The sequence below is a fragment of the Condylostylus longicornis genome, unplaced genomic scaffold, assembly GCF_029603195.1.
Source record: "Condylostylus longicornis isolate FDR11 unplaced genomic scaffold, ASM2960319v2 ptg000010l, whole genome shotgun sequence".
Taxonomy (NCBI): Eukaryota; Metazoa; Arthropoda; class Insecta; order Diptera; family Dolichopodidae; genus Condylostylus; species Condylostylus longicornis.
Window position 1 is genome coordinate 11,225,285 of NW_026577979.1, and position 26,891 is coordinate 11,252,175.

General features: G+C 22.1%; 1 protein-coding gene across 3 annotated transcripts; it reads right to left on the bottom strand.

Moving 5' to 3' along the window:
- Positions 1-393: 393 nt before the first annotated feature.
- On the bottom strand, positions 394-23,003 carry LOC129618796 (protein 60A-like). Of its 3 annotated transcripts, none has more exons than XM_055533798.1 (7): positions 22,860-23,003; positions 19,534-20,422; positions 3,225-3,394; positions 1,276-1,751; positions 967-1,146; positions 613-747; positions 394-543 (listed from the first exon to the last, which is right to left on the bottom strand). In XM_055533798.1, the coding sequence occupies exons 2-7, from the start codon at positions 19,788-19,790 to the stop codon at positions 418-420; spliced, it is 1,344 nt and encodes a 447-aa protein (XP_055389773.1). In that variant the 5' UTR covers positions 19,791-20,422; positions 22,860-23,003; the 3' UTR covers positions 394-417. The 3 variants fall into 3 exon arrangements, with proteins under 3 accessions (XP_055389773.1, XP_055389774.1, XP_055389775.1); XM_055533799.1 differs by having other exon boundaries at positions 19,534-20,408; positions 22,860-23,001; XM_055533800.1 differs by having other exon boundaries at positions 19,534-20,078; positions 22,860-22,999.
- Positions 23,004-26,891: the final 3,888 nt, after the last annotated feature.

The window sequence follows — 26,891 nt, forward strand, 5'->3', positions numbered from 1 at the left end:
TCCATTTAAGGAAAAATAGATTTTCGGTTTAGTAATTATACTCTGGAGTTTCTAAATTTTTTAGAAAGTTAGCTAGCTTCTTGCTCAAGGGTTATATGTACATAACACAAAAATAATCTTTAGTCGACCACTGAACGTAAAATAAATGTCTTTTGATCTTTGCAAACTTTTAACAATTAAGAAATATAAAGAAAATTTGAATATATGTACAAATAAAAATAAAAAACCATTAATTAAATGATGTTCTTAAAAGTCGATTTGCGGCTGTAATGTAAATGTTTGAAAAATAGTTTCTATACAGGCATTATTACAGATTTCAACAATACAATTTTAAAGTATTTGTCCAAAGAAAATAGGTCCCACATATTAAAATATAAATTTCTAAAACATAAGTACATCTAATTTTACTTTATTTATTCAATGACATCCGCAACTTTTTACAACCATATTTTTATACTTTTTTAAATTAACATTCGCTTCGTTTAAATGATACAAAACTGGTAAAGTACCTAATGTTGTCGGAGCACAGCAGGGTTTTGGCACCTGAAATAAGAAAAGTTAAAATTCAGTAATGTGTTTTTAACCAAATGTTTTGAATAAAATTCAATTTACTTTGGAAGGATACATCAGATGAACTAATGTTTGTACAATGGCATGATTGGTAGCATTCATATGAGCATTTAATGGAAAACTACATTCTCCGCTGCAATAAAAAGCACTATACCCTTCAGGTGCAATAATCCAATCCTATTAATCATAAAATATAAAATATTAATTTTAAAATGAAATTAATCTTATATTTGGAATTTTATTTTAGATTTTTTACATAAAATTTTTATGCACTCAAAAAAAAAAAAATGCACTATGGGTTTTTTAAGATTTTAATACAGTTCTAATAATCGTAGAATGCATCATGAATTTGTTAATAAAATACACATTTACTTAAAGATACAATTTTTGACTCACATGCCATCTTAAATCTTTAAAATTAATGTAAAGTGTCTGTATTTGACAACTTTTTGAAGTTCTACCAATAGCTGACGATTGATGATGGTCTAAAAATGGGTTTTGTTTTTCCGATTTATTTCTTCGCTTTGAAACATTCCGTTTTCTTCTAGCACTTTTTTTATTTAATTGCTTGATTACCTTCAATATATAAAAAAAAAATAAAAATTAATCAATGTAGCTGGTACTGATTATAATAAAATTTTTAAATATAAATCACATTCATTATCTTATATGTGCATTGTATTTAAAAAAAAATATTTTACTTACATCAGGACCTTTAAAAAATCCCACCATAAATGGCTGATATTCATCATCTCCCTTATTATTTATTATTCCAATATCTTCTAATTTTATCTCACGATCAGGTCTTTCTTTTGCATGTGCACCAATATATAATCCTTTATTTTCTTTTGGCCATATTAACCATTTTGATAGTCCTTCAGTTACATTTAATTCTAACCAACCATGGTAATCTGAGGTTGTATTAATTGATGATAATATTTCTAATTCTTTTTCAATATATTCATCATCATTATCATCAATATCATCATATTCCTTATCAGTATTAACTATTGTATATACGGTTATAATAAATTCTTTATTTTTTCCTAACCATTTTCCCAGCATGGGATTTTGATAAATTCTTAACTCAGCCATCATTAATAAGTTATCCTTGGTCACTTCCGATACATCAAACCATAAACGTCGTCCGTGTTCATGTCGAACTTCAGCCACATGGTGGTCTAAAATATATATGTATGTATGTAGATAAATATACAAATTATATAAGAATTTGTTTTATATATATATACAGGTGTATGCACGAAATAAAAAAAAATAAAATCACGATGAGGCCAAGAAGTATTTACAAAAAAATAAATACAAGAAACAGGGAAAAAAGTAAATATACATGATTATATGCATATTTACGAGAGCGTCATGAAAAAAGTTCACTTTAAATAATGTAAAAATTTTGTATGAATGAAAAAATTAAATGCAAAATTTAAATATTTTAAGTTTAATTTTTTATTTTGCGCAATTTTTCTAGTCAAATATACCGGGCGAATATAAAAATTTCAAGAGTTTTTATTAAAATTTTAAATTTTTTAAATTAAATGATTTTTTTGTGCTATTAATTCAGGGCACTTAATTTCCTTTTGCAAAAAAGATAAACTGTATATGTTTCTATAATTTCTATGTTAACTAAAACTCATCTTATCTTAAAACTCAATATAATTACGAAGTTTAGCTTATTGTTTGTATCCAAATAATTGTGTTAATAAAAATTATGAATAATATAAATGAAGCCCATCACACATTTCCATATAAAAAAAACTTAAAGAATAAGATTGGTACCTGGGATTTAACAATACCATATGAAATTTGATTTTACCAAACGTCACATATTTTAACCAAAAATATTAAATTTTTATTGATTTAGCTATTTCTTAATTTTTGAATTTCTTAAAAGTTCCTAAATATAAAATTGATTCCAGCCATATTTCATTCGAGGACATTTCTTAGCTCAAAAACCTTACAGAAATGAATTTTCTTTTGAACTGAGACGAAAAAATGAGATAAAAATAGAGTTGTTATACAGCGCATTCTGAGAAAAAAAAATTTAGAAATTACAGGTAGATAGAATTACAAAACAAAAAAAAACCAAAAAGTAAATAAAGTTAAGGTAACAAGGCATTTTTAATTTCTTCAGGTCATAAATTTTTTTTTATTCCTTGGTGGCTAAATACATTTTCGTTAATTTTTTGATGAGTCACTTAGCCGGAATAATATAATTGTCAGTTATTTCGATTAGTTTTATAAGGCACTTGCAACCTATATAAAATAATGGGCCAGATTAAAGAATTAAAATATTGTGCGCGATAAATTATTTTATAGCAGGATTTTTTGGACAAAAACATTTTTAAATCGACAAATCAATCAATATATTTACCACTTTTACTACAATCAAAGAATAGTTTCAAAAGAAATATTAACGTATGTCAATAAAAGAATTTTATTGACATGAAGAAATATGAAAGAACAATAAAGTGCATGTTTAAGCCATGAATTTCTTAATTATTGAATTAATTTTTACTAAATCCTTTAGAAATAATAATTATTAAAATGAACATGATTTATTTATCCTTAATGATGATTTGAAAAATTCTTGTGGGTCACCTAAATAAACAAAATTGAAAATGATATTAAATACTCACTTTTGTTAAGAAAAGTCATTATAATATCTGATTGATCAATTGCTCTCTTATCTAAATCAGTTATAAAATTATCACTATTATGTTCGATACTCCTTTTAGATCTAAATATAGGATTCTCTTCTTCACTAAGTCTGTGATATGCATCTAATAGAAATTGTGGTGCTGATTTTCTGAAAAAAAACGAGAAAAATTAATTAATTAGCATAAAATTAAATATTTAAGAATATTTTCGCTTAAAATATTTATTTTTATTGCATATTTCCTTAAGAAATTTGTGTTATCTTATTGTAGTGGACACTTTTCTATATAATTTATACTTTTGTGAAAATGTTTTGTTAATTATTTGTCTTTTTATTTGTTCAATTTAGTATTAAAGAAATAATTCAAAATTTTTTTGACAATTATTTAAATGGCGATTGAATTTAATTATTCTTTATTTATGATTAAAAATGGATAATATTTAAGAGCATAATTGCAAAATAAATTTTAATACATAAAATTTTAATTGATAATTAAATTTTATGCGTTTTTTATACCTATTTGTATAAACGAAATCACTAATTTAAGAAACACTGAAATAATTCAAAAACAAACCTACTAACAAATTATTCTTATACTCGTATATATACAAATATTTTGAATTCTTTTCAAATATAAGTAGTATTGTATTCGATCCACTTCAATCTAATATAAAATTAAAAATTATTTAAAATTCTTAATTATAAAAACAAATTTTTAAATCTTCAAAAATATTTTATGTTTCTATTTAAAGTAATAAATTTAATAATAAAATTAAATTCTTATACTCGTGAATTCTAAAAATATCCTATAAATTATTTATTTTTAAATAAATTATATGAAAAAAAATTATTCATTGAAATTTTTGAAATTCATTTAATATTATTTTAATTAATAAAATAAAAATAATATTTATAATAGCGTCCCTCTAATAATAATTCTTTACAAAAATTTCGGCGTTAGTACATTGTATCTCCGCACAATAGCTTAAATACTTCCACAATTTTAAAATTATGATGTCATTTTTTCTAACAAGATCAAATTTTTACGAATAAGAGTTGTTTACTCAATCCAATAATAATATGCAAAATGAAAGTTATAGCTAAGTATTATTTCAAAATCAAAATTATTTATTTAAAAGATAAATATATATGTATGTATGTTCCCGCATACGCATTATACAATATATTGTATTCAAGTCTACACAAATGCAATATGAATACAAATATGGGTATATAAGATAAATATAAAAAAAACGTAAATTTTAATTAGATTTTATAAATTTATAATATCTATTTAAAAAAAAAGTTCGAATCAAAACAATAGTTTGGTCAACGTAATAATTTCCGTTCAGGAAATGAAAATACTTGTAAAATAAATATTAATTATTATCCTAAGCTAGCAAAAAATATCATAACTATTGCCTACTTTCAGGATGAGAACACTTAAGGTGTATTAATATATTAACTGGATTCGACTGCCGGTTTTATTCAGTTATGATAAAAATAATACTCGTATATTGTTTTGGTAAAATATTTACCGTTAGTTTTTTGATTTTATCTGAATTTGAGAAAACTTCCATTTTTGAAAAATAAGATGCCGAAAATAAATTTTGTTAGTTTTGAGAGACGATAAGTTGCAAGATTCTTTTTAACGAATAATTAATATTCGTCACAAGGTACATTTTTGTATAAAGTTTCAGCTTATATTAAAGGGCATATTTATATACTTATATTAATAGGTTTTTAAACTGACACATGAACGGACCGAAAAAACAAAACAAATTTTTTTAAATTTCAAAACAATTTCTCCAGTTTTGTTGAAAATGTTCTAAAAATATTTGAAATTTTTTGCAACGCAATTTCTCTATAACATATGTCTACTTAAGTATATGACAAGGAAATATTAAAAATTTTACGAATAATCATTAATTTTCACATACGTCATATAAATAATTATAATATATCTTAATATACGTACATGTAAATACGTTACAATACTTAACATATATGTATGTGCATTCACAATGTACATATGTGTAGAAATATATTTTTTTACATCATCAAAAATTTATTTAGAATTATGCATGTATACGGTAATGTAGTGCATTTAGTAAGTACGTAATATTATATTGCATGAGTAAATGATCTGAGTGTACATTTATTACAAAAATATTTTAATATTGTAATACAAAAGTGTGTCAAACCAATAGACTTTAAAAATCGTTAACCCACTTTTACAAAATAAAGCTACAAATTTTGAAACAATTTTAAATTCAGGGGCTATTTCTTAATATTGAAAAGCGATTGGCATGTAAGGGAGGGTGAAAAATTACAGAATAATTTTACTACAAAGTTAAAAGTTAATTTAGAATTTCAAATTTTAGAAATTAATTTGTTTAGGTATTATCATTCCAACTCCATATAATAAGGTGATAAAAACTATAATTATTGTTATATTTGAAATTTCCAAGAAGGACGGTATACGCTCAAATTTTTCACTGATTTTTAAAAAAGGGATTTTTAAGATTTTAGTGAAACCATATTAATACGTAATTATTATAAATATGTGTTGCAGTTCTCATACCTTTAGTAATTAGTGCAGTTTTAAATTTATATAGTCTGTAAACAAATCTATAGAGTCTGTAAATAACAAACAAGCGGATAACCGAATAATTATACAAAATTAAATAAATTAGAATTTTTTCTTTCAAATATTTTTTTCAAAATGTGCTGAAAAGCAAGAAAATAATGAAAATTTTATTTATATAGACATAATTAATATGTATGTATATGTGTACGTGTATTAATACAAATATCCTATTGAACACTTCTCAAATCCAAACATTATAATTTTCTAATTAAATCTTTAATTTACACACCTTTTGTACGGGTATACATACGAATGTATATACACAGTACGTATTATACTTGATAATATAATATATATATATAAGTATATGTATAACAATGTCATGAATTTATGAAAGCTTTGTAAATTAAATAATAATATAGAGTAAATATTTTTTCTATAAATAATGTGTAAGCTTTGATTATTCGATTATCCAATGATTTTTGAATAAATTTTTTAAATTTATTTTGTACTTATAAAATTAGAAACAAGATTGTTGTACCATAAGTAGAATATTATGGGATTTTGGATTTTTTTATTAAATATTGTTGATTTTTAAGCTTGTCATAAGGGCAAAATTGTTACATGTGAGTTTCCAAAAAATATTAACTTGCATGTTTTATATTTAATTAAATATGTTTATAGGAAAATATTCATCATAAAACAAAAAGAAATTTATATGCCCACCACGACGATCCTAAAAATTATCATCTTTTAAAAATTATCAATAAGATTTATTGCCAATTTCCATTTTGAGCACGTTTTGAATTTAATAAATTATAAAAATTACTTGTTAATTATATAAGGTGAAATACAATATCATTATAAGAAAATGAACGTATAATTAGGTGAATAATATTACATTTATATACACACATTCTTATTTGGATTTTTAAAATAATTTTTCATATTTTTCGTACAATATCTATGTACACATAAATGACAAAGTTCCTTATATGTAAGCGATTTGTTACATTCTCATTACAATAGAAATTTTAATTATATTGCAACTTTGTGTAAAAAAAAAACTAAAAATAATTCATTTTTATTTTATTCGAGAAAAAAAAAACAAAAGAATGAACTTAATTTAATAAACAATGTTATAAAACATGAATACTTTAAGTTGATTTGGCCAATTTTGGGATATTGGCACTTTAATTGTAGATCAAAAAAATTTCTCAAAATATTTTGACGTCAACCGAACTAAGTAAGTATGTAGATCAGATTGGTGAATACTTATTTATAATTCTGTTTAAATTTTCCATAAAGAAGTGTTTAAGTAAAAAAAACTCTGTAGTGTTGTAATAATTTATTAATTAAGGTCATATACATTTGTATATACAGGATGTCCGAGACTCAACGGAGTTCCTCAAGTAGAGTAATAGAATGCCTCCAGAAGAATTCGATTTTGCGACCCTCCTTCTGAGTTACAGTGCTTCAAGGTTGAAATTTCTGAAAACTATCTAATTGCAACATTTCTATTAACAACTCGGAAAATATAACAGGTATAGTTTATTCACAAATACTATGTATATATAGATTTTCACAAATGCTTAATTTATCTATTGGTTGAATGCTATTAGGTGCATTTCTTTATTTTAAATATTTTTCAAAATTTTTATGTCCCGTTGTCGTATAGAAATCCATTTTGCCCTGTGATTAATTTTTAAAATATAATTATATCGTTTTTGTTTAACTCATTTATATAATATTCGAGTATTTTAAATTCTATAATATATGATGAGTGTTTTATAGCATGCAGGCTGAAATCTAAATGTAGCGTATGCATATGTAACTGTAGCTTTTAGGTTACATTTCAAAAAAATTTCTAGTGCATCTGTACGAAAAATTGAATTTTATTATATTTGTTATTTGTCCATAAAAGGAACAATAATCTACATTATCCCACCCAAATAAATAGTTATTTTACTATTTAAACCATATTAGTTTCGTATATAGATATTAGTATTACACAATATTAGTTGCTTATTTATTACTTAGCAATTTTCACAATAAAATGAAATTCTTTCACATATCTTTTTTAATATTTTTATTCTAATTTGTTTATTAATAGTATTAATTTTTTATAGAAAATTGCTATATAAATAATTTATAAATCTAATAAGAAAGTGCAGCTACTTGTAATTTTGTTAAAACAAAATATAGTCAAGTATTATCAAAAATTTTTAATACCTATAAATTCTGGTTCTTATATGATTTTCGATTTTCACAGGAACCTTATACTAAACCGAAATAATTTTATAAGTATTTGAGAACATTAATATCGTAATTTTTAATTCATTTTGCATATCGCTTGTCAAAAGTTCATAATGATATTACAAAATATTTATTCCTGGCTAAACAGCGTATGTTAGGAAAATATTGGAAAATAAGAAAAGTTAAAAAATTCATTTAGTATTTTAACTTTCGCAAAATTTAGGGACATTTTGATTTAATTGTGAGTTTCATTAAGATATTTAGTAAGTTATTCAATTAAATTATTATATACCAACTTTTTCAATTAAATTATTTTTTTAAACTAAAAATTGTCTAAGTTATGTAATCTACAGTTAATAATTAAAATTAAATAATATTTTTAATTTCAACTAGATATATACTGGCAACACTATTTAATATTTTAAATTTCTTAAAGCATTTTTTATAATACAAATTGTTTTTTAAATTATAAATAAAACACAATTATCTCGCCTATACCCAGCTGTAGTATATTTTTATGCACATATAGGTACATATATGTGTACCGTTGCACTTAAACAGTTATTTATTGCAAACAAAAAATAAATTGCTTCTTAAAATGCTTAATTTATAGCAATTATTTTAACACGTCCAAGAATTTTTATTAAAAATCGTTGTTTTCTTTTTTCTTTTTTAATTATATGGTTATAAAATACGAGTAAAATGTATGTAACTAATGTTTTATTATGCCATTTTAAGTATATATATTTGGTTATTTTTGAAATGGTAATTATCTCTTATACGTATACACCTTGATAAATAAATTATATGCATAGATACTTAATTATTATAGTTATGTAATTAAAATATTGGTGTGTACAGGGTACAAAAAATCCAAATAACTTTAAAGATTCAATTTTATGAGCAAATACACAGTCATTAAATCGAATTTAGATTTTTGAAAAGTTTTTGATTTTGATTTTCAAATTTAGTTTTTGTAGTAGAACACAAGGGATATTTGAATAACCAATTTAAACTGCTCTTAATAAACTATTAATAATTATTTTGAATATGATGTTAAATAAAATTTTAAATACTTATAGCCTTCAGTACTATAATTTGACATTTTCGCTATTTTAGTTAACTGTATGAGAAAATGAAAGACAAGTAAAAATTAATATTTTTCGTAGCTACGTTTTCGAGAAGTTTTTTTTGATATTTCGTACAGAATAATAATAGTTTACCTGCAAAACGTCTTTCCAAACAGCTTCAAAAATTATATTTGGACACATCTCAAAAAATCACTAAAACTACGGAATTTCAATTTCCTACAAACAAATATACTATTAAAGCTATAATATTTGAGAAAAGTCATTGAAATTACTACCGCAAGGAGGCATTACAAGGAGGTAGTTTGTGGTGCATATATAATTAATATATCATGTCTGAACACATTGTACCTTGTTTTTAATTATTTTATAAGGTTAAATTATGAATAGGAATTTCATAATTAAAACATATCACCAACCTAGTCAAATAATAAGATAAAAATAATTGAAATATACTTATGCTTTTAATTTTAAATAATTAATTTTTCCTATATTGTAATTACGTAAGTATGTCTGCATACTTATTTGAAAATTTTCTTATGCAAAATTATAATAGAAAAATATATAAGTAAAATGTACTTAAAAAACAAAAAAATTCATAGAATAAATTTTCTTACTTCATTTAAAGGTCAAATATAAAAATAATAATTTTTCAATAGAAAAAAAGAATAAAATAAATTGAAGTGGAAGAATCGCAAAGTCAAAAAAAAAAAAACACACTCTTGTACGAAAACATTTTAACTTCAAAAATTATACACAAATCGATTCAAAAATAAACATTAGAAGAAAAAAAAATTTAAAACTTTTACACTTTTTTGTTTACACACTTAATAAATTTATTTATGCTTTTTTTTTTATTGCTTAATTTTTATTAATAAGTCTAATACTTACTGAGTATATTTTTAAATATCGATATGTATGTAAGTAGTGTTCCTTCATAACAACATCCATTTAAAATTTCGTTTTAAATATTCCCAATTTTTTTCAAAGCGAATTAGTGCTTTCATGCATGTATGAGCCATCAATGTTTACAATCGGAAAAAATAACGACAAGCTATTAAAAACCCATATAATAATGAGAGAAATTAATGATACACATCTACACCATTCCATATAGTCTGATATAACAATAACGCTCTGTGATTTAAAATTTTAAATAGCAATTTAAAATTCAGCCGAAATATTTTACTTTTCTATAAGGATATTAAAGTCAATTATATGAATGTCTTATAATTTAAACTTCTCTTTGAATTCGAATCTATTTCGATTCGAATTTAGAATTACAAAATGTTTTGATTTTAGTTATTTGAAATAAGTAAATATTCTTTTCATATTAAATATAGTTTCTATAGAATCAAAAGAAGCAAAATTTTCAAATCAAATAACTCCGTTTCAAAAAGGATTAATAATACCTAAAAATTGTTTTGTACACATGTACTCGTACATAAATAATTTGTACATAATTATTTGAAATAACTATTTAGACTATCTTAAAAATTTAAAAAGATTGTATTGTGATTTGAAAAAAGTATAAATTTCAACAATCTCCACTTATTTTGTGTATATAAAACTTACTGATATGTACAAAATAAATAGAGCAATGTCCTTTTGGCTGATCGCATTGCATAATAGAAATATTGCCATTACACTAAATATGACTTTCAAAAAAATATGAAAAAACTCAAAGAGGTATCTATTTAGAGAGAGAGATATTTTAGAGATATATTTGACTGCCAGTCGACCTATATTTATGTGTACGCCTGTCTGATTACGCACCTTTAAATCTTTGTATTAAGCTAACACACCTTGTATAAAAATATGAACATTTTTTAAATTATTTTTGGGTCAAGTTAGAAAAATTGGAACTTTACTGCGGGATACTAAAATTTGTTAAGAAATTTTAAATGAAATACAATTATTAGATTCCAGAATTTAAATAAAAGAATATTTTAGAAGGCAAGAGAACCCGGTTTTTATAATTTTTTTAAAATTTAAAATTAATATACAACAAATATTTTCAGAATCCGGTGCAGTCCTTCCACTAGCTTCATAAGAATATAATTTAAGTATGTATTATAAACTTTGCATATCGCAAGAATGTGTGCATATTACGAGTAATATCCTTTTCAATTTCTAAAATTGGTATACATATTTAAAATTCTTGATTTGTTCCAAGCATATCTATTCCAATAATTTTAAAATCATAATTATCGCAAATCTAAATTTAAATAGTCTACAAAATTATTTATTCAATTGTACTTATTAAAATTTAATAAAAATACTTATCATATATATTTATAACAATTTATTACTAAAAATGCAATCTAGGAAGCAGCATGTCACCATACAGACTCATTTGTTTCTATAAACTCATTTTTTTCTTACTACAATTTTTTTTTTAATAAATGTTATTTAATAATTTATTTATAAAAGAAGCTTTTGAATTTGAAACGTGATTTCTTTTAAATTTTTGAATTTTTTAAATCTAAAGTTTTTAGAAAAATACTTTTAAAATTCATTTTGTAGTACATTTTTTAAATATTTATTACAATATCAAAAATTTATGCATTCCCGCTTTTAATATTAAATAAATCTTTAATCTACTTTGTAAATTAATTTATGGTATTTTTAATTATATAATAAATTTTTCTTATAATTTTGTTTTTGTTTTTAATAAGTATAAGTAATATTTTAAATAATACTATTCTAATAAACTGTTATACATAGCTATATAAATTTTATATATAGACAAAAATTATTCAGTAAAATATTAAAAAAAATAAATTTCACTTTTATTTATAAATTTTAAATTAAACGTGTCTCTATTAAAAATAATATATTTGTGTAACACTTGCATCTATAAATAATTAAAAATTATAATAATTTTAATTTCATAATTCGATTATGCACAAATAATTGCATATAAATTTCATAGTTTGTGTATATACAATACACTTAATAAGGAAATAAATGTAAATGATATTATAATTATCAATATTTCATTTGTATTACAAAATTATAGAAATGGATTAGGGTAAATTTCTATAATTAAAATACATATTAGATTTCAAAAATAAGCTTTAGTCTGGCAAAATTTCCAAATTTTATTAGGTGCTACAGCCGGATGCATATGTTTCATATGTTTCATAAAAGAAATTGAATGTTGTTTTTTAAATATGCTATGCCGCGATTTTCTCAACCAATTGCATAAGAATCATATTCTCCAGTTCCAAATATTCGGTGTTAAAGCTTTTCATGTTTTATAAAAATCATTAAATATTTTTAACAAACAATGATATTGTAACAACGCCTAAGCGAAATATTTTCACAAATTCACTAAATATGCTCTAAAATTATTTTATAGTTTCAACTTCAAATTAAGTAACTTAATGGTACCGATGGCACAATTTTACATTTCCCGACATTTTAATTCTTAAAATTTTACTGTTAAATTTAATATCCCTTTAAATACACTTTGAAAAAATTTCACTTTATGCATCTGTCTGTCTACGCGTTTGTCTGTATACAGAATCTTAATACTCTCTGAGTTAGTTTTAAAGGCAAAATATTGCACAAAGAAAGACCTTAAACTTGCCAAAGAACTTTACTTATTCCTTTTCAACAATTTTTTTTTGCTTGTTCCACACTTTTTTTTTAGGCCAGTTCCCTTTCAACATCCCAAAATCACCTTTTATTATTTCAGATCAACATATGTAGCTAGTGTCACGAAATTACAAAGACTTTGAAAGTAGAATGTGTAATTCTAATATTACCCAAATTCTTTCGGTTTTTTTTTCTTGCTCCCCTATAAATATGCAATATGTAGGATATGCATTATAATAATATATACCTATGGCATTAATTTTAAAAGTTTAATTTTATTAATAAAAAATTCTATTTTCAATACATGGAATTACTGTGTCAAATTTTTTAGTTTGCTTTGTTATATAGAATTTTTTTCTCTAGATTTTCTTCCATTAAAAAAATTAAAAAATTTCGTTACTGTTTTAACGCTAATAAGCAAAAAGACGTGATTCGGTTAAAAATATTTGACTAATTAAATATGATTTAAAATAAATCTAAATTCATAATTTGTAACACAATATAAATTGTAATTAATTACTAAATTTTAATAAATATATAGCTATGTAATAAATTTTTAAAAATCGTTATCTTAGTGCATAAACTAATTTCAATGAATGAATGTTCTGAAACCATTGTTCTGGAATTGTTAATAGACGAAGTAACATGCCACACAATACCGCATACCTAATTGTGGACTTATTAAAAAATGTGATCTATGATAACATCATCAATTTCTTAATTTTAACCTCGCCGATTATCCAGCGAGATCATTGAATTATGACACCTCATAAAGAGTGAATGGCAACCATTGATTAATCGCAATTTAAATAAAAATTATTTATTTGTGAATTTTAAATTTTTTGTATTTCTTCGTAAAACATCATTCCTTATATATCTATAAAATTTATTATTATTTATGTATAAATGCGTATATCAGTCATAGCTGTTCACAAATAATATAGCAATGTTTGTATAATAAAACTAATATAATTAGTCCAATGTGAAAAATGTGAAAATATTAATAATAAAAAATTAAAAGTAAATTGTAAATTTTGAAAACGTTTAGTACAGTCGAATGACATTGATATCATTTAAATTTACTAATATATATGCGTGTGTATATATAAATATTCTTGTTGATAAAAAAAAATTGTTAATCAACGCGAACACAAAAAATGTAAAACATAAAATAAATTTACATTCTACAAAGTAAACAACTATCCAATCTCGGAGATACTTAAGTCAAGAAAAAGACTTATAAATTAAGTCACTTTGTAACTATGGTATTTATATGCATAATTACACATAAAAAACTTATATGTACATCAATATATAAATCAAACTATAATATTAATTTACATTATTCCTTTCATTAACAAATACGCACACACATTCATAATATATAACATCATTATTGTTCACATTTATAGACAATATGGCACCGAAAATTAATTTAATATACAAAATACCACAGTATAATTGTATATAAGTTATATATGTACATTATACATACATACAAAAACATATCATATGTGTATAATAAAAAAAAATAAATGTTTGTTAAGTCTAACAATGTCGAGACTTTTTAAAATTCACAAAAAAATTAAAAAAAAAACAAAGAAACATCATAAGTGATCATAAACGATCCACACGTTTTACTAAAACTTATTTGAATATTTTAATATTTATAATCTGTACAATTAAAAATGAAAAGAATTGGCGATGATTGAGTACCATCATACTTCAATTGTTATTATTAAGTGTTCTTAATTCTAGCTAAAATATATAAAATTTTAATTTGAATAGAAGATTTTAATAATTCCAGAACATCTACTTGTGTGAATGCCATATAAGTATGTGGATTTGGTACATCAGTCAAAGCTCAATTTAAATTTAATATTTTAATAATTTTTTTTAACATTAAAAATATAGTTTTATAGCTTCGTAGAAATTGTATAAATAGCGTTAAATTTTTTCACTCATTAACTCGAATGAAATCACTCAAAATTTTATGCTTAATAAATTTAGTTCGGGAAATGTGTTAAATAACACATAAATTTACTTCTTAAATATTTAGAAAATATTTACTTCTTTCTTCTTACTCTACAACAGATCAGTTTTGCATACTTTTAGGAAAACAAGGAAAATTAAGAGAACTGGAAACGTAACAGTCGAAAGTGCCGAAAATTGATAGTTTGCTAATATTAATAGACTTTGAAAAGGATTTAATTGGAAAAAAATTTTGCTCCAACAAAATAGATCATTTGCTAATTTTCCTGAACTGTTAAAACCTTATACTTCTACAATTTATCTTTTAAGATTAATTTGAAAGAACACCTATTCGAAAAGATTATATGATCTCTCGGACGCATGTGGCTATTTTTCTGTGTTTACGAAATTTAGAAAATGTCTAAATGATATAAATACACTAAATTGTTAAAAAACAAATACGTTTTTAAGAAGTGGAGCAGTCATAACTTGGAGAGGACCCAGAGGAAACTATAAAAAAATAGTTTTACAGAGCATCCAGGATATCTCAAATTTTTAGGCCAGGATATTCTACGTCTCCCAGGATTTTTTCTGACTATGATTTTTCCTTGTAGAAATAAATGCAGCAACGAATATTTTTTTTAATGTCGTATTATTTGGTCAAAGTATTCCAATTTCTTCTTTTTTACAGTTATGAGTATGTTCAGCTATTTTTAAGCCAAGCAAGCCTTTGAAAGTGTTCTTCGTTTAGATTGCAACCTAGGTAAGAATACTTTTTCGATTTTTATGTTATAAACTTTTAAGCGGTTGTTAGATATTCTTTCCTTGCTGATTAGTAAAATGATTAATATTTTCAAATGCTAAATTAAAATTACTGCTAAATATTAGACTCTTAAATATATGAAGTGGTAGCAATTTATATTTGAGTGTTAATAATATTATACCATATGCACAAAGCAAAAGAACAAGAAATAAGTACTTATTTGGTTTTATTATGAAGTGTATATATGTATGTAATATTCTTTACAACTTTTAATTGGTGATGTCGTTATATATAATTTAATTTTAATTTTCGTTTACTTGTACAAAAAGACATGATGGAATAATTTATAATATATCTCTTAGAATTTTACTTTATAGTGTGACTGAATTATAAAAGATTCTTAATTTTAAGTGATTTCAGTTAAAAATGAATTTAACAGAATTTATTACAGAAAGTAGTATTTAAATCAGATTAAATTAACATAATATAAAATCAGCTTTAAATTTAGAACATTTAAAATTAGCTATAGGTACACTTGATTGATTACATCTTACATTACTTGGTACTGTGGAACAGTGAGCATCTTGGAAAATACTAGGTAACATTAGCATTATACTTTTTTTTATTCAATTTTTAATTAAAACTTATAATTCTAGTTACTATTTTAAATAACTACTCACATTTAAACAAAATAATATTCATTTATTTTTATAACATAAGTTCTTAAATAGATTAAATAGATTAAATAACAGATTCTTTAATTAAACGCATACCGCCAGCTGGATAACTTCAAAATTTACACAGTTACTGTATTATGTTCCTTATAGCTACTCCTTTCATAATATTTAAAGAACATCTTCTTGCTTAAGATGTCCAATATTGAAACTATATCCAAAATGACAACACAAACAACTTAGAACGCTTTAGAACTGAACTTTTTGTAACGTTTTCGCAATAAAAAGAAAACAAGCAGTTAAAAACTACTCTAACTGAATTTAAGTTTGATAAATTTCTTTCATATAATAAGTAAATTGATTTTTCTCTTTCAAATTTCACTTAAACACTTAAAAAAAGTTCTTCAAAATTGTCATTACATATTGCAGAAGCGTACATAATAAAAACAATTCTAATAAATATTTTAATATCTTAGTAAGCGACAAGAATTTCTTTATTATTATTTAACCATTTCACATTTTTTTTATGTTTTTAATTAGCATAAATTTACTGCAACTACAGTAATACAGTACCTATAAACTAGGTACTAGAACATAATGTGAAAGTATACATACTTGCAATTTAATTTAAAAATTAAATGAAATTATTCACACATCACAAGTGCATATAACACTACATTGTATATTTTAATAAATGAAAACATAGTTTAAAAATTAATTTAATTCAAGCTTTGTACGCATTTGAATATATGTTACTCATGTATGTTTAAGTTAATTAATCCACTCATAATGTGATATTATGGGGTATTCAAAAATTAAATATGTAGTTTTATTAAATTTTAATTAATTCTTTATCATATACTTAGTTAATATTAAATTATAAGTATTTTATATTGCTAAATATATGAATTATTAGTTTGAAAAACAGCCTAAATTTATTGGAGTCCAGGCTGTTGCTCAAATTAACAGTTTGTAATTTGAACTTAATTGAACACTATGAAAGTTATATCAAAATTTTGGATTTAATTTGAATATAATTATAAGAATATAAGAAAAATATTCAATAAATTTTATAAATTACATTTTGAAAAATAATTAAAACTTAAAAAAAGTTTAAGTTTGGAAAAAATTATATAATTAACGATTTTTATTGTCAAAATTTTGAAAAAGCAGCTACATAGTAATAAAAATTTACTAACAAAATGACACTTAAACATTATTTCTTATTATTACTTATTATCAGTTAGTGGTTTGAAGCTAGACATGAGTCGCACGAGAACATGTCAGTGCTATAAGAACGATTCTGACAGGTCATTGTCTCATTAGTAAAGATACAAGAAATATGGGCCGCCCCACAAACAAACTCTATAGATACGTGCTACAACGAAGAAGAGGAGGAAACGGTGACCAATTTCCTACGCCTATGCTCGGCACTAGTGAACTCCAAACAGATATTTCTTAGGTCTAATTTTTTCATATGCTGCGGTATTATCGAATATAACCTTAGTCGATTTTTGAAAAGTTCGGCCTGCTCCAGATGGCATAAAACGAAAGATTCATCCGTACAAAGTACATGTTTTGGAAAACCACATCGACCTAACCTAATATGTAAATATAAGTTTCTATTCGGATAAATAATTAATATGTTATTAACAGTTAATAAAATTTCAATTTAAAGTAATAAGTACATATATACTTATTTTACGATATATTCACTACTATACTTAATAACAATTCTAGAAAATTCACTACTATTCTCAAATATTAACTGGATATCACAAGTTTCGGATTTTCAAAAAATTTTTAAAATTTATTTAGAATAAATAGTACTTGGCAATACCTATTCATACTAGGTATAAGATATATTAAATGCTATACTTTCAAAGAATAATATTTATAATCTAATTAGTAATTATCATTTTTATTGATTACATTATAAACATTTAACCTATTTATTTTGGTATGTTCACTTTCATTAAATTGCATATTGAAACGATATTTTGCATTCTTAGATGTCCACATATAGTTATGTATAAGTATACAGAAAAATATTTCTACAAATGTTTATAATAAAATTGAAACAAAGAAGTATAGACATAAAGACGTTAGAGTTAACAACAAATCAATTACATATAGTTAAATATTCTAATGCACAATAATAATTATTATGAATAAAAGGAAAAATTCATTTAAATCAGGCATTTCATTTTTTTTTACTCCATACGACAAAATTACAATGAAAATTAGAACATGTAAATCAAAGCAAGTTATTACGTGATTCATTTATTAAGTAAATTAAAATTATTAATAAAATTAACATACGATTAAATTGCTTATTCACACATATTTCACATTACAAAATATTTTAACCCATTGAAAACTTTAATGAATATTTTTTTTATTAAATTATAGCTTTAATAATTATTTTACTAGATTTTATTAAGTAGATTATTGTAACTATTTTCATAATAAAGAATGTTAGATAAATAACTGAAATATTAAGAGACACCAATTAAGATTCTCTGAATTCATAGAAACTTTTAATATTAGTTGACTATATAATAAATATTTCAAAGAGATTAAGTAAAGTTTCCTCTAGAAATTAACAATTTGGATTACAAATAATTTATGGTATTAAAATATTTTTAATTTTCTAATTAACAAAGAAATTATTATTTTTTGTTTTCTTCACTTAAGACATTTTTTTTCTAACAAGTAAGAATTTGGCTTTTTTTTCAGAAAAAAATAAGTAAAAATAAAAAATTTTCCTCAATTTTTAACATTATAAACAAAACGAAAAATAAAATATTCGGTGAAATGACTAATAAATATAAACATTTTCTTATAATCTAAACAAATAAACATATATATATATATATTTTTCATCATAAATATAGAACTTTGGAGACTAAGTTCTCTATAAATATATTCTAAATGATTTTTTAATGTAATTAAAATTACGTATTACATTTAAGTATTTTATACTCATATTGGCTCAGATACATCTTTCGAGGATAATATAGAAAAATTGTCTTTCTTAAAGTATAAATACGAATTTCTGCAATGTATAATTTTCGGTAACATAATATTGCGACAGTAGCCTTTGTATTGAACAATTTCAACCAATAGTTTTTGTATAATTTTGACATTAGTTTGAATTACATTAATCTACCCTTCATTCAACTCAATTTCGAAATTGGATTATTTAAAAGATCATTATTTACTTTCAAGTAATACTCCCATCATTTCGAAATTAATTGCTTATAAATAAATAATTGCTTATATATAAAAATGCTTTTAAATAATCAAAAATTATGAAATATTATTTATTTTAAAAAACTTACTTCATTGATATATGACCATGATGTGGTCGAAATTTTGGTCGATCTGGTAATCCTAAAAATTGTAAAATTTCTTTTTCAACTTCTCTTTTATCAGCATCATCTAATAAACGATGCATTATTGTTCTATCAATGCCATTATCAACATAAACACCTGAATAACTTGCTAATACAGTTAAAATATTTAAATAAATTATAAAAAATATAATTTTCAAATAAATTTGAAATTTTTTATTTGACATTTTTTTGGAAATTTTCATTTTTTTTTTTAATTTTACTTTCTTTTTTAATTTATTTTTTATATTGTTAAGTTAGATGTTAATTATTTTTATTTTCAAAATTAATTTCTTTTTAATTATTAAATAATTTTATCTATATTAATTATTAAATGATGTGGCATTTAATTAAATTTCTCACTATAAAATGTTGATAATTAAATTTCATTTTTGTAGATTTTTTTTTTATATTCTAATCTTGTTTTATTTTTAGAATTTCCTTTTATACTTAATATATAAAAATATATTATTATTATTGATGTATCTGTGTTCCTATTTAAAAATAAAAATTTTTTTTTGTTTTATAAATTTGAACTTTGTTTTAAATCACCACTAATTAAGTAATTAATTACTTAAGCTTTTCACACATTTAAATTAATTCATTCCATATAAAAAAAATACTATTTATTCATTTTTTATTTTTTATTTTTTGTTATGCAATTTCTTGTTTTAGAATGTTATATTTATAAATGGGCACATGTGTCTGTATATATTACAACAGTTAGAATTTATTTTCATAATTATCATAATTTTTTGTCTTTTTTTTTTAATTTTTTTTTTTACTTTTTAAGAATTTTTTAAAACAAGTTAGAGATATTTCTTCTAAAAATAGATATCTAAATGAATGAATAAAGATTATATTTAAAAAAAAAATATTTAAATTAATAATTTTAATTCTCTGTTATGTTTACATGCGAAATTAAGAATGAATTTAAAATTAAAATTGATATAGGGTCTTGCAAGCTAGAACGTATTCTTAAAGCTAACACATTAATATGGCCTTTCATTTAAAATTATATCTGATTATGACACCGATTAGAAAAACATAATTTTACAATATACATATACATATATGCATATATGAAAATTTAAATAAAATATTAATATATATGAAAAATGTATATTAATATTAAAAAGTAACATAAAATAAATTTATTACTTCTTATAATAAAATGAATGGAATAGGAAAGAAATTCAAATATTTTTCATTTTAATAATTAATTTAATAAATGAAGAATAATTAATTTAAAAAACAAAGAGCTGAACGGGGGAAAGTGTTACAACACATATTATACAATATTATACAAAAGTAAAGTATATATGAATATTTTTTGTTCAATTTGATCCTTAAACTTTATTCATCATTGAACCCTTTGAAAAATATAATGTTAATTTTAAATTAATATGTGTAAACTATAAATACAATGTTTCACCGGACTATATACGTTTAAAACGGTGCATGTACACTTCCACTTTTCAACTTTTAAAATTTTATTAATATGGAAGACATCCTCCCTCTTAAATGTACAAATCTGATTTTTGTATCAAGCAAAGATTGTGAAAGTACTTTTAATTGCATCAAGGAGCACAATACTATAACATAACCTATAACATAACACTTTCTTCCAATCGGGTCTTAGATTGTATTAGTTTTCCATATGTTTTTTTATTAAAAATTTTATGTATTAATATTTTTAGTTGAAATTATAAATTTAATCAAAATCTGACAAGTGAGTTAAAGTTTAAATGGGAATAAGCTATATATACGATATTTTATTATATTAAATACCACTGTTGAATGTAAAATATTTTTTCTAATTCAAATTCACTTGATTTTATATTACATCAATTTTTATATTATTACGTTATTAATTATTATTTAATTAAATTTAAATGTAGTTTAAATTTTATTTTTCTTAATATAATTATATTCACATACAAATTTTTTAAATTTGTACAATATTTTATATAATATATTTTAGTACTTTATTCAAATTTTATTTTCATTCAAAACACTAAGATTTGAATGAAAATAAATTACAAATTTTAATTTTAATTCTAATACATACTATATGATTTTCTTTTTTTTTATTTAAAAAAAATTTCAATTATAATTGCAAAAATTCTTTAGACTCTATGTCTATGAACACAAATTAAAATTTGTGATTTGTATTGAATGTACATACATATATGTATATATATATATATATATATATATATATATATATATACATATATATAATACATTAATTCTATAATATGAAAATACGTTTCACATTTATGTATGAAATCTTATGTACCTTTAGATAATTAATTATAATGAATTATATATACTATGATCACCACCACCTTGTGATCATTTATACTTAACACATAAATTATTATACTATTAATATTATTAAAAAAAAAATACAATAAACATTTCAATAAATTTTTTTATTATAAATATTTATTAAAAAAAAATTGGAATTTTGAATTTTCTTATTTTTCTATCAATACATTCAATTTTAGAAATTTAGAATAAATTCCATATGCAAGGTATATTAACAGTTTAAAATGGAAATTGGCTATATGCAAAAAACTTATTTTTCAGAAATCATATATAAATATTTTATATGTACTACTTGTCAGTATAATCCGAAAAACTACATACATGTGCACCTTTAAAAAAAAAGTTGAGGAAATTTGTAAGCAAAACAGTTTAACATTTGTAAGCAATTTATAAGGCTTTTTGGATATTAAATTAAAATATCGAATTTTGAAAATAGTCAATTCGTATTTTATATTTCTGTAGGTAAGTATATCTGTATACCTATACTTTTTATATGAACTTATACCATGTAGAACAAGAATAAGTTTAGATTATTGTTTTTAAATTAACATTCAGCAAAAAAATCAAAAATTTCAATCCAATCTCAACTTAATTTGCATGTAAACATTTAAATTTTTTTATTTAATTATTTTATATTAAATTAATTTTATTTTAACATACAAATCTGCATAATTGTACAAGTACACAAAGTGAATTCTTTAAATATAACCAGCAAAATTAAAAATTAAAAAAAATAAGAGCGATTATTACAATATTGATATGAATGTACACAGGTACACAGGTAGGTGTATAATAAGTATAATTACATTTGTTATATTTATTATAATTAATAGATAATTAAAATTCAAAACGAACAAGAAAACTTTAAATTGTACAAAAAAATTTTTCTAAAAACTTCTAAAACAAATTTTTTAATTCATTTATTATTAATTTTTTCTTACACAAATACTAATATAAAGTGAAAATATGATTAATATTAATTTTATTATAATTAATACAACTAATATTTAAAAAAAAGTATAGAGAAAAAAATTATTAAAATATTTTAAATGCGCACACCGCGATATTTTTTTTATCTATCTATCGTTTTTGGAGTTCCAGAAATAACTGATTAAAAAAAAACTCAATAATTTTGTCTTGCGCTAATGGAAAAGATTGAGCATCTTTTTCTTGTCTTTTTCAACAATAATAACAATAATAATAATAATAATAAGAAAGAATAATAATAATAATAAAAGAAAAATCAAACAACAACAATAAATACATCAGAAAGCAACAACAATAACAACATGTACAATAGCAACAACAACAGCAACAATAACAAGACAGTAAAAATAATAATAATAATAACAATAATAATAAAAACAACAAACGGCGATAAAATATTTAAAGTTTATAAAATTCATTCCTTAAAAACCACTCTCTTGACATCCCGCACCGATGACGCCGTCGATTACCGTTTACCAGTAAATCTTGTAAATACATACGTGTATACATACATACACATAATCAGGATTACCAGATATGTAGAAAAAAAAACGAAATTTGCCGACAAAAAACCTAAATTGCACGATTTCTGATATACCAATCCACTATTCAACTTAGTCCCTCAAAACAAGTTCTCAACGCGTTGAATTGTTAGAGTACTTTGTTGGCAAACCATTGCAAGGTTGAAATCCAAATAAAGTTTAATTGTAAGCGACTACGTTGATCAACATATTTTCAACGTATTGAAAAACTAAATGAAACTTTGGATGCGCAGCCTTACAGCCACATAAAAATCGAGGAATTTTAATTGAATAATGGATTGGCAGCATTAGCTAAGCTTAAAATCTGAAGTGTTTCAAGTAATGATAAAAATTTTGTAACAAATATTTTTTAAAAATTAAATTTTAAATATCAAAATTGAAAATTTTAGATTTTGGTTGATTCCCCTTAAAAATTCTTAAAAACAAAAATACCCGAGGTTTTATCATTAAGTATTAAGTATTAAAAATACTGCAGTTTTAGATAATTACGCCAGGTTTGGCAGCCCTGCATATAATAAGTATCTTATTTATACTCATTCTATAATTTGTAGATATTTTATAGATATAAATTTATATATACACATATATAGATATGTAAGTTATGTATATGATTGTATTGTGTATATGTATGTATATAAAGGTATATTACCACCATTATACTATTTAAGTTGGTTTTGCTTCTTGTTTTTTTTTCTTCTTTTCTTTTTTTATATTAGTATATTTTATATTGTTGTTGTTAGTTTTCAAAAAAATTTTCTGTTGTTCATTTCTTTTTTGCTCTTTTTTTTTTATTATTTCTCATGTTTTCTTTCTTTATTCACTTTTTCAAACTTTAAATAATATTAAGTTTTTTTTATTTTTTTGATTTTTCTTTTTAGTTTCCAAATAAACCGGTTAATATTATTAGTATTATTAAAAAAAATTATTTAAAATTATATTTTTTATAAGATTTTTTTTTTGGTATTTCTTTCTAAATATGTATACTTACATATATTTTATATTGAAAATATCACCGCTTTATTTAAATATACGAAATGAAACTGAAAAGTCCATGTGTATAATTTTTATATTTTAAAAAAAATTTTTTTTTAAATTTAAAATGTTAAAAATATTTTATTAATTTATTATCTTTTATATATTAAAATTTCGATTCAGATTTAAAAATTGGGTGTGTAGCTAATACAGAGACAAAATAAACAATGCCAGGCTAATGTTTTTAAAAGAAATTATAATGTTTAACGAAATTAATTAGAGTATTTGAACGAAAACAGAAATCTCAAAGAATTCCGTAATGCCAAACTTATGTACGATCAAATTATTCATTACAAACAAAAATAATAATTAAAATCTTATTTTCTTTGTCCTAATTATACAGTCATAATCATTAATATTACACTAATAAGGGAAGCCATAAAAATGATATGTAATAATTTTATTATTATTATTTTGATGCAAACAGCGCATAATGCAGTAATGCATTTAATATCTATGTTATACCAGCGCTTAATTTTACGCCTAAAAATATGTAATTATAAAATTTTAATTAAAAACAATATTTTCTTTATGATAATGTAAACATTTCAAATTTAAGTCGTACTTATGTCTCTAATCATAATTTGTTCCATAAATACAAAATATAAAGTTTGTAATTTATTAATAATTTTTAAACCTCTCTGTTAACATTCTATAATAACATCACATAAGTCATTACGGCTGATTTCTTATAAAATGCTGATTAAATTATTTTTAATTATTAATGCAAGTTTCTTTACTTTTAACCAAAACTTTTAGCTAGCTCTAAATAAATTTTTACAATTTCAAAAATATATATTGCATAAATTCCGGATCCAAAAATGAATAATCAATAACGGAATTACACAAATTTACGCATTCGGTTGCCTAGGAATATTTGCATACGCTGTTATATCGAATACAACTTAATATATGCGTACATGGTTGTTATTTCATGTAAAAGTGCGTAGATAATTTAAAATAAAAAAAAAAATGTAAAAATATATTAAAATTAAATTATTTTTCGTTTATTTTTAACAATTTTTTTCGTTTTCAAATACGTTATGATGGTAGTGCATTAATTTTATTCCTTTATCTTTCACTTTCATTTAACACTTAATATAATATATATTTTTTTTAGCTTTGATTGTGTAATATACAAAAACATGTAAAAAAAGTGTTTTTCCTATCTTATTAAAAATCTTTTAATTAATAGTAAAGCATATGACCCATAATTAACAACATATATGTACATAGATTTCTATTAATTCATTTTCAATTAAATATTTTATAATTTATATGCAAATTGTAATGTAAGCATTATAATGCATGTATAGGCCTTATATACAATAATAATATATAAAAATATGTAATGTAAAGTGCATATGTTTAAAAATGAAAATAATCAAGTTAATTTGAAAATGTAAAAGAAATATTGAAAAAGAAAAATTAAATAAATATTTTTATTTTATTTATTTATTGCAATTAAATGGAAAACATAAGTTTTTCACATTAATATTAGTAAAATTTTTTTGAACCAATATGAACTCGTTTATGTACAATTTGGCTTATATGTACTTCTTAGGTTGAATTAAAATGTGGTATTAAAAGGTTTTTTTGCTTAATTTTAGAATTTTTCGCCTCTATAAATTAATAATGGCTATAATTAAATATTATAGTAAACTTTAATAAACATTTCTGCAAAATTTTTTTCAATTTGCAACTGAAGAATTTAATACGTTTTTATATTAGAATACTGTAGTAACGCTTTAGAACTGTTATATATTCCTTTTCAATCTTCAAAATAGAAATCCGTACGGTATATATACATCAGCAGGAATTTTAAATTTTGTTAAAAGTACAAAACTACCAAAAAAAATTTATTCTTGAAGATGAAATCGGTATATTATTGGCAAAATATTTTACAAAATCTAAAAACTATTTTTTTCAGATCGTCTATAGAAATTTTGAAGAATCTCGGCTTCTGTTGAACTAATTTTGTCAAGATACTTGTAAGAATAATTTAGAAAAAATTCCAAATTTTATTCGAAAAATCTTAAACAAAACATTTAAACTTAAAAACTAAATGATTTTTACCTTTGTAAATTCTTTTCAATAGAAAAAACAAAACTACTTATTTTCACATTTAAAAACAATTTTTATTTTCTCACTGCAATATACGGATGCACTTAACCGTTTTTCTTTTTTTTTTTTCTTTCGATGGCGCTTACTTTTTCCAGTTGATAATTTAAAAAATAAAAAAACAAAATAACAAGGAAAAAGAAAAATAAAAAGTCACGAACTTCTCTAATACTCTTTGTTAGAGGTTTATAATGATTAAAGTATTCATATATACATATAATATAAGATATTTAATATGAACTAAGCATAAAGCCATAAAAAGTATAGCATTGTTGTATTTCAACAATATTA

Bases quoted from the DNA above. Each gene is read 5' to 3' on its own strand.
- LOC129618796 (XM_055533798.1), bottom strand. From the start codon at position 19,790: ATGAAAATTTCCAAAAAAATGTCAAATAAAAAATTTCAAATTTATTTG. The intron at 3,395-19,533 runs GTAAGTTTTTTA...GTTTTTTTTCAG, and splicing joins CATGGTCATATATCAATGAA to AAAATCAGCACCACAATTTC. The intron at 544-612 runs GTAAATTGAATT...TTCTTATTTCAG, and splicing joins ATCTGATGTATCCTTCCAAA to GTGCCAAAACCCTGCTGTGC.